This window comes from Phalacrocorax aristotelis, chromosome 10, assembly GCF_949628215.1.
Source record: "Phalacrocorax aristotelis chromosome 10, bGulAri2.1, whole genome shotgun sequence".
Classification (NCBI taxonomy): domain Eukaryota; kingdom Metazoa; phylum Chordata; class Aves; order Suliformes; family Phalacrocoracidae; genus Phalacrocorax; species Phalacrocorax aristotelis.
Genome location: NC_134285.1, coordinates 24769924 through 24786082, shown reverse-complemented (window position 1 = coordinate 24786082; position 16159 = coordinate 24769924). Strand labels below are relative to the sequence as shown.

At 52.0% G+C, this 16159-nt stretch overlaps 2 protein-coding genes across 3 annotated transcripts in view; both read left to right on the top strand.

The window, feature by feature from the left end:
• PIGQ (phosphatidylinositol glycan anchor biosynthesis class Q) overlaps window positions 1-6014 on the top strand; it is a 35142-nt gene extending 29128 nt beyond the window's left edge. For both annotated transcript variants that reach the window (XM_075105895.1, XM_075105897.1), the window contains exon 11: window positions 1857-6014. In XM_075105895.1, coding sequence (XP_074961996.1) covers window positions 1857-2009 — 153 coding nt within the window. In that variant the 3' untranslated portion in view covers window positions 2010-6014. The remainder of the gene's footprint in view (window positions 1-1856) is intronic.
• A 6817-nt stretch (window positions 6015-12831) lies between these two features.
• Window positions 12832-16159, top strand: part of RAB40C (RAB40C, member RAS oncogene family) — a 37819-nt gene continuing 34491 nt past the window's right edge. The window contains exons 1-2 of the mRNA XM_075105901.1: window positions 12832-12965; window positions 13184-13474. Coding sequence (XP_074962002.1) covers window positions 13321-13474 — 154 coding nt within the window. The 5' untranslated portion in view covers window positions 12832-12965; window positions 13184-13320. The remainder of the gene's footprint in view (window positions 12966-13183; window positions 13475-16159) is intronic.

The window sequence follows — 16159 nt, the reverse complement described above, 5'->3', positions numbered from 1 at the left end:
GCCTACAGCTGAGGAAGTAGGCAGAAATAGTTACTCAAGTTTTACTGCAGTGTGTTTTGGGGGCAGGTTTCTTTGTCTTTTTTATTTATTTATTTTTAATTTTTTTTTAGCTAGCTATAACCACAATGCAGTGAGGTTGGTTATAGTCATGTAGAATATACCATAAATGCTGTGGTCAGTCCTTGGCCTTTAGGCCGTAGAATGTATTTTAATATGAGCTGCATGAGTTTGGGTTAGACATACCTCAGGTGGTATGAGCTCTGCTCTTGCATTTCTGGTACAAATATTCATTTTGATCGCATTCAGAAAGAGCTTCCTGCAAATCTGTTTGGGACCCGTTTAATATCTGCTAATGAGTCAGTGTCCCGCCACGGGACCACGCTGGGTCTGGCTGTTCTTTGGCTTCTCTCAGCCTGTGTGAGCTGCTGCCCTGGCCTTTTTCCTAAACTTCATAGGGATGCTTCTGGTACTGGCATTTTCTCCTTCTGCTTCAGCATTGCTGTATTTTGAAACTAATTTGACAAAGGTCTCCAGGACTAATTCTAATGAACTCTCTGCTTAATCACCCTTTCCCAGAGCTTCATCTTTGTAGGCACGCTGAATTCATCCTCCCCCTCTCCATGAGCACCAGGCAGCTGAAGCAAACTGGTGGTACAGGCAAACTCACAGAAAACTGGTTGCCCTTCAGTGGACAAAAGAAATATTCAGCTTTTGACGAAATAGTGACTGTCTGCTGTCTCTTTTTCCTTTTTGTGGCTGGATTTTCTACTGTGAATTACTTTCACACAGCTGCTTGCTTAGTTCCAGCATAGCCGAACCCTTTTACTAGAGGAGGATGTCCTTCCATTTCTCCCCACTGTCCAAGCTTCCTCTAGCTCTTTAAGGCTCCTCACCTTGGCATCTCTCATGGTCTGTTTTCTGAGATCCACCATTTATGTGTAATCTGTTTACTCTTTTGGAGACAATCTATTGCTGTGCGTCCTTTTCATGCATCACATCTTGGCCAGACTCGATTAATCCTCTGAGCTTCGCCTACCTCTCTACCCTGAAATGCTTCACTGGGATGAGATTTTTCCAAGGTCTAATGTGCTTCTGTTGCCCCTTGTCCAGCTAACATGTCTCCAAAAAAACCAATACAACAGCTTTGTGACCATAATCAGAGGCCACGAACTTTTGTGGGCAGGGGCTCCAGACATGGTCATTCTTAGGACAGTGACTGAAATCAAATCAAAAAAGATTAACTCAGTCAAGGAGGCTTAATTTAACATGGTAGTGAGCAGCCTTGTGTTGAATTGTGTGGTATGCATCCTGTTCAGCTAGGACTCGATTCCACTGGGTGGGTATCAGGTGATAATCAGGTTTAGCTTAAAGCATAGCTGTGGGCTGAGGGCTTAGCACAGTAAAGCACTAGGCTGGTAAAAGATACAGTTTAACTGGCACATTGTAGAGGAGTTCCTAAGAGTTGTAGTGCACCACCAACAGAGTATTGCTAGCTGAAGGGAGGCCCCTATCTCTCCAGCCTTTGCAACCTCCTAATGCAACAATGCAACAGTTGTACACCCTTGTGTAGCAAGCACCACTCTGAAATCCTGCTGGTGTTTGCATCTCTTTCTCTGCTTGAAAGTGATTCTAATAATACTCCTTGCCAGTCTCAATTTGTTAATGTTTTGGGATGTTGTAGAAGGCTAAACAGCTTTAGCTAGCCAGAGAGGGATTTTGACACTTTGTGCATAGCTGTATTGATGTTTTAACAGATGCCAGTGCTATGCAAAAGTTGCATTTGCCCTCCTCAGCTGCCTGTGTTTCTTGCTACAACACATTTTCATTGCTGCTATCCCTCCTTCTTCTCCTCATAGATCAACCCTCTATCATATGTCAGTGTGGTACAGACATACAGGCTGCCAACCTACAGCTGTTACCCTAAGGATTCCTGGACATCTCTCTGCAAGAAGCTGTTCCTTGGAGAGCTGATCTACCCTTGGAAACACAAAGGAGAGAAGCAAGACTAAAGACAGGAAAAGAGCTTGAAAGACTTGGTCAGAAAAACGTACTGAATCTTAACGCTATCGGACCAAAGGCGTCTCAGAGCCCACAGCTGCTGGATCCCTTTAGTTAGATTTTGGTAACATGGCAGGAGCTGGATTTTTAAAGGCAAGTATTTTTAAACATTATTTTTCAACTTTCCTCTTCCCCTACACTCTGTTTGTGTAATATGCTAATGATTATTTTTGAAGCAAAAGGTTAAACCCACCAGTGCCTCCTGGAACCAGCATTTAGTGTCATCAAGGAAGTACCTCCCAAATGGTTTGATAATGTACATAGCCTTGCATGTAAGCTCACAGGGCCATAATAAAACAGCCCTTCAGGTGGTTCAAAGCCATAATGCTGAGGTGCGTTCTGCCAAAGGGTATTTTGGACCTTTTATGCTTCAGCCTTCAAGCCAGCCGATCAAAACCAAGGTGAAGGATCAGCTTGTGTAGAGTCATACGCTGAAAACTGTACAGCAGGGTTATCTGGGTTCATGGGATATTTATTCTTTTCCTCTTGGGTGGGCTTGGATTTGCTCCCACTGCAGCACCAGAGGAGGTGTTAGGCATAGAAGCAGCAGGGCTGGAGGCCCAGAAACACAGACTGCTGTACGTTTGTGCCTATATGGTCTCACCTACATTTTTCAAAAGCAAATAGTGTTTTGGGGAGAGCTGAGCCCTGAGCCAACACCAGAACTGAAGTGCAGAGCACAAAGCCTCAGACCCCAGACTGCTCAGGTTTACGTGGCAGTGAGCCGTGCTAGCTGAGAGCTCTGGGCTCTGCCAAGGCTCAGGGCTTCTTTGCTTAGTTTCAGTGTAGGGCAAACGCAGCTTTGCTGAGTCCAGCTCCGGCTGGTGTGTCTGCCAAAGGACTGCAGCAGCCCGGCTTGTTACCCACCTTGACCAGTTCAGGGAAGCGTGTGCTGCACTCCCTTACAGGGTCAGTAAATCCCCCTGACTCAGGACCCAGGAGAGAGCCTCGTCATGTAGTGCCTCATCTTTTGCACTTTCTGATAGTCAAGGAGCTCTTAAAGTTATCTCAGATATGAGGCATTTAAAGCCACCTCTTTCCCTGAAACTGTAGACACATTTCTCTTAGGAGAGCTTCCCAGCTTTGATACTACCTCCACAGCGGAGCAGTGCTCAGCTTTTTGGTGTCCCAGTCTGATTGTGTGCTCATTTTGATGTAAGTCTTCTATTCTGTGTCTCGGGGAGAGTGTCTCTGTGCACAAGAGTGCGATGTCTCACTGGGTACTTGTTTGTTGTGTAGACATTTACCTACAATCGTTACCCAACAGCGTGCTTTCTCCATCTCTGCTAGCTCCTCTTGCCCCAGCTGAAACAATGATGCAGTATCACCGTCCCCTGCTGCCACTTTGCATACCCAGAGTGACTGCATTACCTGGCAGGTGAGAGGTGTCCTGGATCCTTCTCCCTTTTCCTCTGTCTGTTCAAGGAACCAAGGGTGGAGGAGGAAGAGGAGGATGTGTTGTGGCTGCATTGCTCAGCTCTTCTCTCAAGGGCTGCGTCCATATTCCAATGGGTGTAGGTGGAGGTGAGGTAAGCCAAGGAGCCACACAAACTGCCCTGGGCTTTAGTAGCCTTCAGTCAGCACCTCCACTGCCAGGATAAGGGTTTCCTACCGCAGCCCCTTGTCTCATCCATGTACTTGGAGCTGTCGCAGAAGAGAACGGGTTATGGCCCTAGGAACATAGGCTGCTTTAAGGTGTCCCTCACCAGATATATTTAGTTAATCTGTAGCTAAAAGCCTCTTCAGTCATAGATTGATCAGGAGGAAATGAAGGTCTATAAGAAGGTGCTTGGTCCAGACATTCCTTAGCAGGCAAACATAGCTGCCAAGGTCTTACAGTTTTCTTAAGGACATCATGAAGGGAGGCAGTATTATATGGACACTGCTACACAAAGAGGATGTCCTGTTACCTTGATCTAGGGAAGAAGGGCACATCAGTGAAGAAAGCCAGTGTGGCAAAAGCCCCGCACTACCATCTGCCACCGCAGGCTCTGTGTGGGACATCACCAGCTGCAGAAATTGGAGAGATTCTTGGTCTTCCCTAACAATCAGTGCTTAAAACTCACATAGTCATGTACTTTCAACTCATGTAGTCTCTTGGAATATTAATGCCCAAGTATTTCTCTCCACTCCAGGTGTGGATAACTCCAGGTTGTGATCCATTTAGTGGATGAATGGTCTGATAAATGTTTCTCACTTCAGCTTAAGTCAGAGTCAAGGACACCCATCCTTACCTGGCACTCAGCAGAGCAGAGTTCCACTTTACCTCCCTGTCATGTTTCCACTAGAGTTACTAAATTATATTCCCCCTGCTTCCTCCCACGCCTGCATAGTTTGGTTTACTAACTGCTGTGAGAAATTTTATTATTTTTGGTTCTTGTGAAAATAATGTTCCTAATATCCTGGCTTTTAAAATCTTTCTGTGAGACCAGACAGCTCACAGTGGTCGTAATCATGGCTGTCCTTTGGGATCAAGTGACCTGAAAGCCCCAAGGACAGCACAGAGCCATGAAAACCAGCAAATGTGACCTTCCTATTGGGAACTTGCCAAACATGTTAGATGTTCCAGTGCTGAGTCCGTTTACTAAGGCTGATACCGACTCCAGGGATGGTGAAATATCAAACTGAGAAAAAGCTCCTCCTCAAACTCTGAATCTTCTGCGACACAGAGGACTTGAGTAGCCCATCTGGGAAATGACAGCCCCTTGTGGGTGAAGTTCTCCTGTGTCAGGCAGAACCAGTGCCTGAGCTGTCTTACTGTTTCTCATGCTCGGTGTTCTCCTTGCCTGTGATGGTATCTGAGCCTATGAGTTTCTTCTGCTGGATATTTGCCACATCTCTGCTCTTCCTTTCCAGTTGCTGCTGTGAAATAGTCTTCCCCCACCCTTTTCCGATTCTGCGCAGAGACATTACAACAACTTAGCAGACATCCTGCTCAGGAACATTTGACCTTATGTCATCTCCCTAATTAGAAGTCGGGATCAGCATCATCTTTCACAGCAGCACAGGCTGGCCTAGCGCTGGCGTTTCCTCAGGGAAGAGACTGCTGGGAAGGTTATGGCTCTAATTTATCCTCAGATCCGTATTATCCGTATCAGTCCTTGGATCAGAAGTAGTTAAAGTTTTCAGATCTTTTCTGACTCCTACCACACACACCTTATAGCAGGCAACAAGCAGTCTTTGCCAACCATCATTCAAAGTCTGTAATCTTGCAGACTTTTTTTAATACTGCATTTCCTTATTATTATTTCTTCTACTTTATGGTTCCCAGTGCTGGCACAACACTTAATATGCCTCTTTACATAGACATGTTTTTTGTGGAGGAAAATGTGATTCACTCCATCCTAGATAGAAATTCTGCCTTTAAGAAATACTTTCCTTTGCTAACCAGAATAGCATGTGATGATGCTGAAAGGAAATCTTCAGTAATTACACTGCACAGAAGGCTCTGGTTATGGTTTTGGGAGTTTTCCCTCATCCTGCAGCTCGACTGTGCCTTGTTCTGCTGGCACATACGAATATCAGGCCCACAGAAAGAGCGTTGCATGTATGTATAATCTGTATGTTGACTTGCACTCTCAGGAGTCTAAGGCAGGAAAATTTCCTTCTTTGTCATCATGCAGATAATGAGTTGCTTTCCTTCGGCCCTGTGCTGCCTGATCCTGCTGCCACAACACCATCTTCTTGCTTAACTCAAGCCCTTAGTGATTTACTCTTTGTGCTCAGACCTGCTAATGACACCATCACAGAATCACAAACTGGTGGAGGTTGGAAGGGGACTCTCAAGATTATCTGGTCCAACCCCACTGCTCAAGCAGGGCCACCCCAAGTTGGTTGCCCAGGACCATGTCTAGATGGCTTTTGAATATCTCCAAGGAGGGAGACTCTACCACCTCCCTAGACAAACTATGCTAGTGCTTGGTCACCCTCACAATAAAAAAGTGTTTCCTGATCTTCAGGCAGGATTCGCTGTGTTTCAATTCGTTGCCTCTTGGCCTGTTGTTGTCTTACACTGAGCTAGGAGACACCATAACTCAATAACTTCAGCAAATTTGAAGACTTGCAATCCCATGTTGTCTGTGTTCCCGAGCAGTCGTATTCAGGGAACTGTTCAGCTGTCCTGTTGCCGTTTTGGGGGGTATCTAAGCCCTCTGCGGTTAGAGAGGGTTGCCTGCTCGTTGAGTCAGTTACCTGACCTGCTCTTTGCCAGCTTTTCTGGACCTGGTAGCAGAGAGAGTGCTTGCTCTCCAGCTGAACTCGCTGCCTGCATTAAACATAGAGTAGAAACTGTGGGAAATGTGGAGCAGAAACCCCTAAGCTGGCAGCATGCAAGTCTGCTTGGATCGGGGAGCCGCCTATGTGCAGTGCTCTTGGGCTCTGCGTGGGTAATCGGTGGCAGCACAGATGGGACGTGTCTGGATCTCAGCTGGTCCATCCACACGACACAAGGCCACAGGGCTTACCAGCGAGTTCAGGAGCTTTTGGGTTGTATGCCACTGTGCAGGATAAACATGTTTAGAGGAACTCAAACCTTATGTGGGCAACTGATCTGCCTTCCTGGATGAGAAGGGTATGCCTGTCACCTTTGCATCTGGCTCGCCATGTCGCACTGGGAACAGAACATCTGCCTGCAAGAGTCTGTCCCCTTCGACTCTCAGCTGGCAGCCTCAGTCCTACTCCATGGCTGGGCCTGGGCCTCAAACCAAGAGAGCTCAGATTCCCCATTTATTGTCTTAGCAAGCTGAATATGAGGAGGGTATATGCGATTATCAATGCTGCAAGTGACAGAATGTAAACCCTTCATTTCCAGATGGGTGATGAGGCTCAGGAGCAGGTGGAAGTGCTGGGTGGCTGCTTGCCCAGGGAGGCTCTCGAGCCAGGGCCCTGCTCTATGCTCACTGTGGGTGGAGTGGGCTGCACCCATGCCTCCTGTCCGTAGTGTTATTTAAACATCTGGCACGGGGAAACTTCGTGAGAACTTTACAACTATTGCAGTCAGTCCTACTGATAATGTTTTCAGTTTTTAAATAAAGTATTATAAAAGAGTGTTGAAGCATTTGCAGTTTAATTAGCAGTACGTCTGTGTTTGTGTGTGCACGTAAGAGATGGTGAGGCAATTTGATATGCTGATTAAAAAGCAGCGGTACATTTTCTCTTTGCATTCACATAAACTACCAAGTGTTAAGCAGGAGCAAAGTGCTCACACAGTAGCAACACACTGTTTTAAAATGCTTTAAAAGGTGACTTCCTTCCCACCACAGCCCTGATTTAAAATGCAGCAGTCCAGCTTACTGGTCCAGGGAAGAACCCCTGGCTTAGTAAACAGACTTGCTTCATGCTCATCACGGTACCATCTCTGCAGACAGCAGCGCCTGGCAGTGCAATGGCAATGCTAGCAGGGCTTGTGGCAGCAGGGCCGTGCACAGCTGGGACCAGAGAGGCAGGTGCTTGTGTTTGAGAGTTTAGAGATGGAGATCTTTGTTCTGCTGACAGGTGTGCATTTTTTGGTTAATTAAACCTTTTAATTAGAACTTAAATGGATTTTGATTACACTAGAATAAAGATGTTGGGAGAAAAATCGAGCTCTTCCCTCTTGTTTAACTTGCTACTGAGTACCCGTGTGTGGCTGCCTGCAGCAGTGTCTGCCACTGAACAGGGACTGGGCAGGGAGGCTACTGGAGGGTCGGCTTGTCCGAGTGGGCTGCTTGTCCCAGCCAGGCGGTTACTTGATCTCTGCTCTCCACACACAGATGGTATTTCACCACTCATCCAGCTGAGAGTGTTCTGCTAAGGCCAAAATATGAAGCTCTTGCAAGGAGGAGTGCTGATCTGGTGGATCCTGCCTCAGGCCTGGGAAATGGTCCAGGTGATGTTCTTCCAGCCCTGTTTTTTGCTGTGATTCAGTGAGGGGCTCCTTTGTTGTCCACAAGCCTGCCCATGCAATGTGTTGCTGTTCAGCCTGACCATGACAGATAGGACGGAGGGGGACAAACCTCTGCAGTCTGAGCAGGAGCACAAGCTGTGCCTAGAAATGATGGGTGCCTTGGGGCCACTCCGCTCCTTCTCACGTTAGAGCAGAATTTTTCTTCTGCTTGCTTTTCCTTTTCCTTTTTCCTTTTCTTTTCCTCTTCCTCCTTCTCCTTTTTCTTCCTCTTCTTTCTCCTCAGCAGTTTGTACCCAGCTGCCTCTTGCCCAGCCAGCAGCACCCAGTCCACCTGCCTTCTATAGTGTGCCATCGTCCAAGCTGGCCCAGGGTGCCCACCACTTGCAGGTAGTTTTCTGAGGCCATGCAGAGCTGGTGTGTGACTGCGACCAGAGCACTGTCACTAGCAGAGCCCCAGAGGGCTGTTCCTTGGCAGCCAGCGGATGGGGAAGGAGCAGCTTCCCTGGATGCTCAGGCTTGCAGCCGGGCTCCCTCGCAGCTGCCGTGTGCCATACCGCAGGAGCCCAGCGGTGAAGCAGCGTTGCTCCAGGCCAGCTGAGTGTCAAGCACAGCCGACTGAGTGCACAGCCATGACAGCATCCCTACGCCACAGCAAACCTCTGCTGGGATCACCCCTCTACGTTTGCCTTATGCTGAGGCTGCTGCCTCCTGCAGCATGCTGCCATCAGCCCCTGAAACAACCCCAGCATTTTCTCTGCGCTGCTCCTCTCTTGCAAAGATTCCCATCAGTCTGGGCTCTGGTTTGGTTTCCACCATCCCACCAAGGAGGTGACAAATCACTTGAATGAGCCATAAACCAAGACTCTGGGGCTGGCCCTGGAGGAGTGGCAGGACTGAGAACCAGAGGCTTAGGAAAGAGAAACAAAATCAAGATTCCTGCCCAATCTTCTTCCTCTGCCCATTCCCTGCCACTTTGGATCTGATGGGATGATAGAAAGGAGAGGAATGGCTTTTTCTCTCCTCCTGGACTTTTTTTCCCCTCTCTGCTTCCTCTGCTCTGCCATCCCAGGCTCTGTTCTAGAGTAAGAGTTTCTCTGCAGGCTTTACCCCCACTCTCTGGGGAATGCTGTCGGCAGTGGCTGGGAGTGGCAGCAGCTCCAGATAGAGTCAGCAGGACATCTGCTATTTCATTCTGCTTTTGTAGAGGCTGGATGAGCTGGGCAGGCAGGAGTGGGAGGACAGAGAGGGCTGTGTTTGGCCCCTGCCACACAGACGAACGTGCTGAGTGTGAGGATACCCTTACCCTGTGGGGATACAACCCCTCATCAAAACAATCACCCCCCAAAGGGGTTTACACCACATGGTTCCAAGGCAGCAAATGAGCTCAAGCCCTCAGGCTGCAGGAGAGGGGAGAGAGTCAGGCTGGGACCACCGAAGCAGGGGACAGCCCCTCACCCCAGAGCTCTGCCATCTCCCCTCACTCTATGAGCATGGAGGGAAGGGCTCTACCACCTGCCTTCCCCAGGGTCAGAGCATCACCCTTCTGCATGCAGCACAGGACCCAGGGGGGACAGCTCGCCGGAGCACAGGAGGGTCCCTTGTCCCCAGAGCTGTGGGGCAGTGGGGTCCTGCCACCCATGGGTTTCTCAGGCAAGGCATCTTGGTGCCCAGAGCTTGTGTCTCAGCTGACTGAGGACTGATGCATTCATCACTGCCCGCTCCCCGGCGCTGCATGATGCCAGTCCATCACCTCCAAAGGGTGAAAAGTCCCTTTGGCTGCCTGGCTGGCATGGTGGAGCTGCTTGGGCTTTGCCAGCTGCTGTTTGCCTCCTCTCGGTCCAACACACTTCAGCCCTTTTTATAGATTCCCCTTTGCCAGCACCACTTTTGGGGGATCTTTGGCAGAGGAGTCGGTGCTGGGGGCTATCCATGCACTCACGGATGCTGCTGTCCTGGCCCGTTGCTTGACGCAGAGCAATCCCCAAGGGAGGAACATGAATCAGCCATGCAGTAAAAGACAGGTTTGGGCAGTAATTAATATTTTATAAAAGCAAGAAGTCTTGCTGCTGCTGCAACTTGAGGAGCACAGGCCAGGGAGCAGAGGAGGAGGAGGAGCGGAGGCTGGAGGAAAGCGGAGCAGAGGAGCTGACTCACCAGCCCGAGGGTGGGCTGCCATCAGCTCTGCTGAGCCAAGAGCCATAGGCTTCCATGCCGCTGGGCAATACAAGAGCCCTGATCCTGCGCTGAGATGCTGCAGCACTGGTTATACAAAGGCTGGGGGTCTCATGCAGCATCAGGCTCCCAGACTCACAGAAACAGTGGAGACAGAAGGGCTGGGAAGAGGCAGGGGAGCAGGAAGGCGAGGCAGGAGGAGTAGAGGGACCCAGGACACCTGGGCTACATGGGGGGGCATCTTTGTAGCAGGCAACAGGGAAGGATGTGATGGATGCTGGTGTCCTCCCAGCACAAGGCAGATGGGAAGGGATTCAAAACTGGGAGAGGATCAGAGAAGGGGCAGGACAGAGGGAGGTGGGACCACTGTGCCTGGGGCTGGGGGCTGCAGCCTGAAAGCTTGAAGAGGACAGGAACAAAGCAGTGGCTGGGAGTGCTGGAGGATGATGGGGCTGGGTGGTAGGTACCATCCTGTCCCCCCGTCATGGCTTTCACCTTGTGCTGGCCCATCAAGATGGAGCTGAACCACTCGCTGGTGTCTGTGAGGTCCCTGCACATCCCAGGTGCTTCCTTGCACTGTGACCTGTGGTGATACTGGTCTCCACTGTGGCACAAAGCTGCTCCTGGCAGAGCAGAGGCTCATGCCCTTCCCCAGCAGTGCCCCAGTGATGCTCACCCATTGCCACCAGCACTGGGATGCACCCACCACCCCATGGTGGGACAGGACAATCTCCAACCCTCCTGTGGGACCTCCTTTCTCCTAGGGGAGCCATTTCCAGGGTAGTTTGGCAGTGAGGTCAAGGGGAAAAGCTCAAGCTGGGAGGTCACTTCCTCCATCATGTGCTGGGGAGAAGCCCAGCCCTGCCGGAGCTGGGTGCTGAGCTGCACAGCCCTTTGCAATCAGCCCTCCTGCTTTGGGCTGATGTGACACAACCTCTCACTGTCTCTATATTTCTGGAGACTTGGAGGGACCGGCTGGGCTGGGCAGGAGTGCTGCAGCTCTGGCAGCGGGGGCTGGGTGAATGCTGGTGGGTTTAGGGTGGTTTTCCCCTTTCTCCATCCCTCTTGGACAACATCAGGTGTCCACAGCAGTGCAGGTATCCTGGCTCCAGCAGAGTTTGCCTGGCTGGTTCTTAGTGCCAGCACTCCTGGTCCAGACATCTCATGGGCACCAGGTTGCTGGCGGCCTCACCCCATGGCTCGGACAGTCTTCTCCCCCAACCATCTTCCTCTTCTTAACCTGATTGCCACATCTACCACCAGAAACCATGGCCAAACTGTCCCCCACTTACTGCCCCAGCCCTCCCACCCTCCAGCCCCAGTCCAGCCATCCCTTCTCCTCCTCCACCCACTCCTCTCCATCCATCCATCCCCTTTCCTCCTCCCTCCATCCCTTCTTCCTCCATCCCCTCTCCCCCTCCATCCACGAGTGACACTAACGCCTGGGTGAGTTGGGGTTCATGGGGGTTTGCCCCCTCCCTGACACTAAACCCCTTGGGTAGGGGGGAGGTAGTAGGGTACCCGTGTGCAAGCACAGCCATGCATGCAGGTGGGAAGAGGTTCCTGGCACCCCATAATGCTGCAGCAGAGCCAGGAACGCACAGCCTGATGGTCCCAGCCAAACAAACCAACCTCACCTCCTGCTCTTCCAGCACATCTGTAGGGCTGACCCTCAATCTTAATTTGACTTCATGGAGAGGTTCTGCCACACTCTTCAGTCCTTTCCAGAGCTCTCTGGCGCTCACAGCTGCTGGAAACTCCCCAGAGGAGCCAGGGCAGCCGCAGCATCCCAGCATGCTGATGAACATGCCCAGCACTCGCTGGGCTGGGGGCCCCTCACTTCTGGGGCTGGGGGCACACACACATAATTTTAAATGGGACTAACTGGAGGCAGCCAGGCTGAGAACTTCATTAGCAGTCTGCCCGGCTCTAAAGAGATTAGCCAGGATGCTTTGTTTGGCATAGGGGTTTGTCAGTGATGATGGCAGCGAGGGCACCCTCGCCTAGCTAGGCAACAGCACCTTCCCATGGGAACCCTGCAGGACTGGGCCCCGGAGCAGCTTCTCACGGAGACGGGACTTCCCAGAGGCTGCCACCAGGCTGATGCCAAGGGTTTCAAAGGAGGTTGGCTGTCCTGGTAAGGTGCCCCTGAAGCTGCAGGGGCAGTTCTTGGTGCCACAGCCCTTAGTGGGTAGAGGCTCAGCCTGGCATCCACAGCTCTGCAGCCGTCCCTGTCCCCTGGGAACACACTGGATGTCACCTCTCTGGCCCCAGCCCTCGATAGGTGCCAGCTGCCCCGTCAGCCCTCCCCAGGCCTGCCCCACCAACAGTGGGGTGCCTGCACCTTCCCCACCACCCCGGACGCCCACACTGCTCCTGGGTGCCCCTGGTAGCTGGATGCCCCCTAAGCCTGGATGCCCATCCCACACCCCAGGTGCCTCCTAGCCTGGATGCCCACCCCAAGCCTGGATGCCCACCCCAGACCCGGGTGTCCCCCCAAACCCGGGTGCCCCCACACGCCGGCCCGGGCCCCGCCTGGGCACCCCTGGACTCGCTGTCCCATCATGCCCTGCTCCGGCGCGCCCCGCGCCGCCGCGGCCGCCCCCCGCAAGGCACGCCGGGACATGTAGTCCGTACCCCCGCCCCCTCCGCCGGCCCCGCCCCTCCAGAGCCCGGAGGGGGGCGCGCCGGGGCGAGGCCGGCTTTGACGGACGCGACGCCGAGCCTATGGGAGGGGCGGCACTCAGGTCGGGGGCGGGCCTTGCCGCTGCTCTCCCTCGGCCCTGCACGGCAGCGCCAGGCGGAGGCTGCGGCTGTGGTAGCGGTGGCGCGGCTCGGTCGCGGCCCTGAGGTGGGTGAGTCCGGCCCGGCCCGGCCCGGCCCGGCTCGGCTCGGCTCGGCTCGGTTCGGCGCGGGGGATCGCCGGGGCGGGCTGGGGGACGCGGGGCCTGGCGGGGCGGCGGCGCATTGTGCGGGCGGGGGCTTTGTCAGCGGCGGGGGGCGCTGAGGAGCCGGTGGGGCCGGGCCGTTTTCTTCTGCCTCCTCCTCCTCCTCGTCCTCTCGCCGCAGGTCCCCAGCGCGTCCCTCGGCGGAAGATGGGAGGCGAGGCGGCGGGCCGGCTGTGAGCGGCGGCGCGGGGAGAGGCCCGCGGTGTCCCCGGTCCCTGAGGCCGGCGGGCGGAGGATGCGGACTGGGCCTCCCGGCCGATGAGAGGAAGGATGGGAACCCAGGGCAGCCCGGTGAAGAGCTACGATTACCTCCTCAAGTTCCTGCTGGTGGGGGACAGCGACGTGGGGAAGGGGGAGATCCTGGAGAGCCTGCAGGACGGCGCCTCCGAGTCCCCCTACGCCTACAGCAATGGTAAGGGCGGGCCGGGGGGGGCAGGAGCCGGCGCCCTCGTAGGGTGCCCGAGCCGTAGGGGCGGCCTCTGCCGCACGGGAGGCGGCAGGGACCCCTCCGAGGGGTCCCAGCCCGCGGGGGGGCAGCGCTGGGGAGTGAGGACATGGCTTCCTTTTTATTTTCTTCCTCCGTTTTTGTTGTTTTTTTTTTTTAATTAACTGGAAGCATCGCGCGGTTTATCAGGGGGTCGCGCTGCTGGCGGCAGAAAGGCCACGGCTGTTCCCTAAAGATCCACATGAGAATTGGGCCAGAGAGACTGGCAGAGGGGTCGGTGTCTGATGTAATCCCCGGATGCGGGAATCCCACGGTGCAGCTGGACGTTGCCAAGCGGAGCTCTGCCCCGGCACCCTCCTTGAAAAGCCACCCCGATTTCCCTTGGCCGCCACAGGGGTTAATGCAAGGACCCAGAAGTACCGAGGGGAAGCGGGCCTGTAACAAAAGAACAGGAGCAATATTTCTAGGCCAGAGCTGCTATCACTTGGTAGCTGGCTACCACCAGCACAGCTTAGTTGGTCTGCCTCCTGCAAACATGAAGGTTTCTAATGAAGCCCATGACAGACCATTAACTACAGTGTCACAAGACTATAATTAAGAGCCAGGGAGTGGTACTGCAGTATTTCCTGCATCCCCTCACCACAGTTAAAGCATAACATGGCCTGGCGGGGTGCATGGCCTGGGGTGGCTTTCAATCTGTCATCCTTCCGCCTCAGCCTCCGTGCAAAATAACATCCCCAAAGGTTTGACAGAAGCAATCCAGTTCAGACCCTGCATCATCACCACAACCAACCCCAGGGCTGGAGCAGGTGGTGCTTAGTTTTGCCTGGAAGCAGGAGTCTGAGGGAACTGGGTGCTTCTCAATGCTTTGTGTTGAAGCTGGCTGAATTCAGAGCGTAAAGTTGCGGCAAGGCTTGGCTCCTAACTGCATGTTCGGTCCTCAGAGCTACTACCAGCTTCATAGGAGCTGATGCAAGCCCGCACCTGTTCCGCAGAGATTTACGGAGAGGTGGTGACTCAGAATTCAGGATGCTTGTGAAATGAGAGCAGCAAATTCTGGAACTAAAAGGTTGTGGTATCATTCATCTCCTTGGGTTCCTGGCTGAGCTGGTGTGGTTTGCCTTCGAGGAGGTGCTTGGCGCTTTTAAGCTTCCCTGAAGAGAGTTTGTGTCTCTGAAGAGCCTGCCTCATCTGGGAGCTGTAGAGCTGCTCCTGAGGGTTAGCATTTAGAAGCAGAAAGGGATGAAGGGTGTAATGGGGTGGTTAAGTGAAGTGTTACGGTTGGAATTGTCTTCTGATAGAAAAGGTTTTGACCACTGTTTTGAAGCAGGCAATGCAGGAGTAATAAGTATGACTGCAAAGTGAGTGTGCAGTGGGTTCTTTGATATATACATAAAACCCAAAGAATGGTGACTTTGGCTATGGCTGTAAAAGCTTTGTCTCTGTACCTGCTATTTTATAACAAAATACCACCCTCTTCTTCCTAGGAAAAGAAGTCTCAGTGAACTAATATTTTCATAACCTTCCCTCATCTTCTGTGGGCAGTTGAACCCATTCCTAATTAGAGAATTAAGTCACATACTGTTTTTTCACCATAATATATGCTCTGATAGCCCCTGCTTCTGCGAAGCTATATGTCTTTTGGATAATCAGGTGGAGAAGCTTTGATATCTGTGATTTTGGTACTGCTGGTATTCCTGACAGCCTTGGCAACCAAATTCCCTCCATCTCTGGTGCGGTTGGGATGTGCGTATGCTTCTCCATCAGCGTGCTTTCACTCTGCCGTGACAGAGACCATCCCCAGATGTGAAGGCACTTAGATTTTGTGAACAGCTAGTGCCTGCCCTCCTTTTTGACACATGCCTAATGCTGTCCCAAAACTGCAAAGGTGGAATGTTATATAGAGGTTCTTTTTGTAAATGTTTTTACTCATGAGTGCGTCATCCTCCTCATCCCCTCCCAGACCCCACATCCCAATTTGAAACAAGTATTGTATCATCTTCTACTTCTTTGATCTGTCCAGAAGACAGAACTTGCTGCTATCGGTGTGAAACAGAGTATGTTTTAGGTTGATCTTGTGATTGGAACATGTCATGTCAAGCTCAGATCCCTAACCTCCGGTGGGGAGGGGTAAAGCCATTGTGCCATCTCTGTCTCATTGGGCTCTCCTGCTTTTACTGTGTTGGCCAATGTTTTGACACAGGTTTTTAGAAATGCAGTGTGAAATGGATTGTCCCTTCAGCTTAGGGAAGGCATACCTTTAAAAGTGATGCTTTGTAAATGAAGCTCTGTATTTTTTGCTGCTGCTTATCTGCCGTACACTTGGCAGGGTTTGAGGGATTCCTCTCTTCTCCACAAGTGGCTGGGTGTCGGAAGAGCCAGCAACCAAGAGACAGCCCTTTTTCTATCAGCAATGCTTTTGAGAGCAGTAAGCAGCAAGCATCCTCTACTTGCTTACATCCAGTTTCTGAAAGCCATGGGTGCGGTATGAGCTGTGTTTTTCTTAAAACATCGTAGTCACTTCTGTCCATCCTTGTTCAGGATCCCTGAGCCGAAGCATCGCTTCTCGACTTAGTCTTATAGCTTGGCACCTTGTACTAAGTCAGGTGTGTCTTAAATTAGACACTGCAGTTCCTATTGTGTATAGCAAGC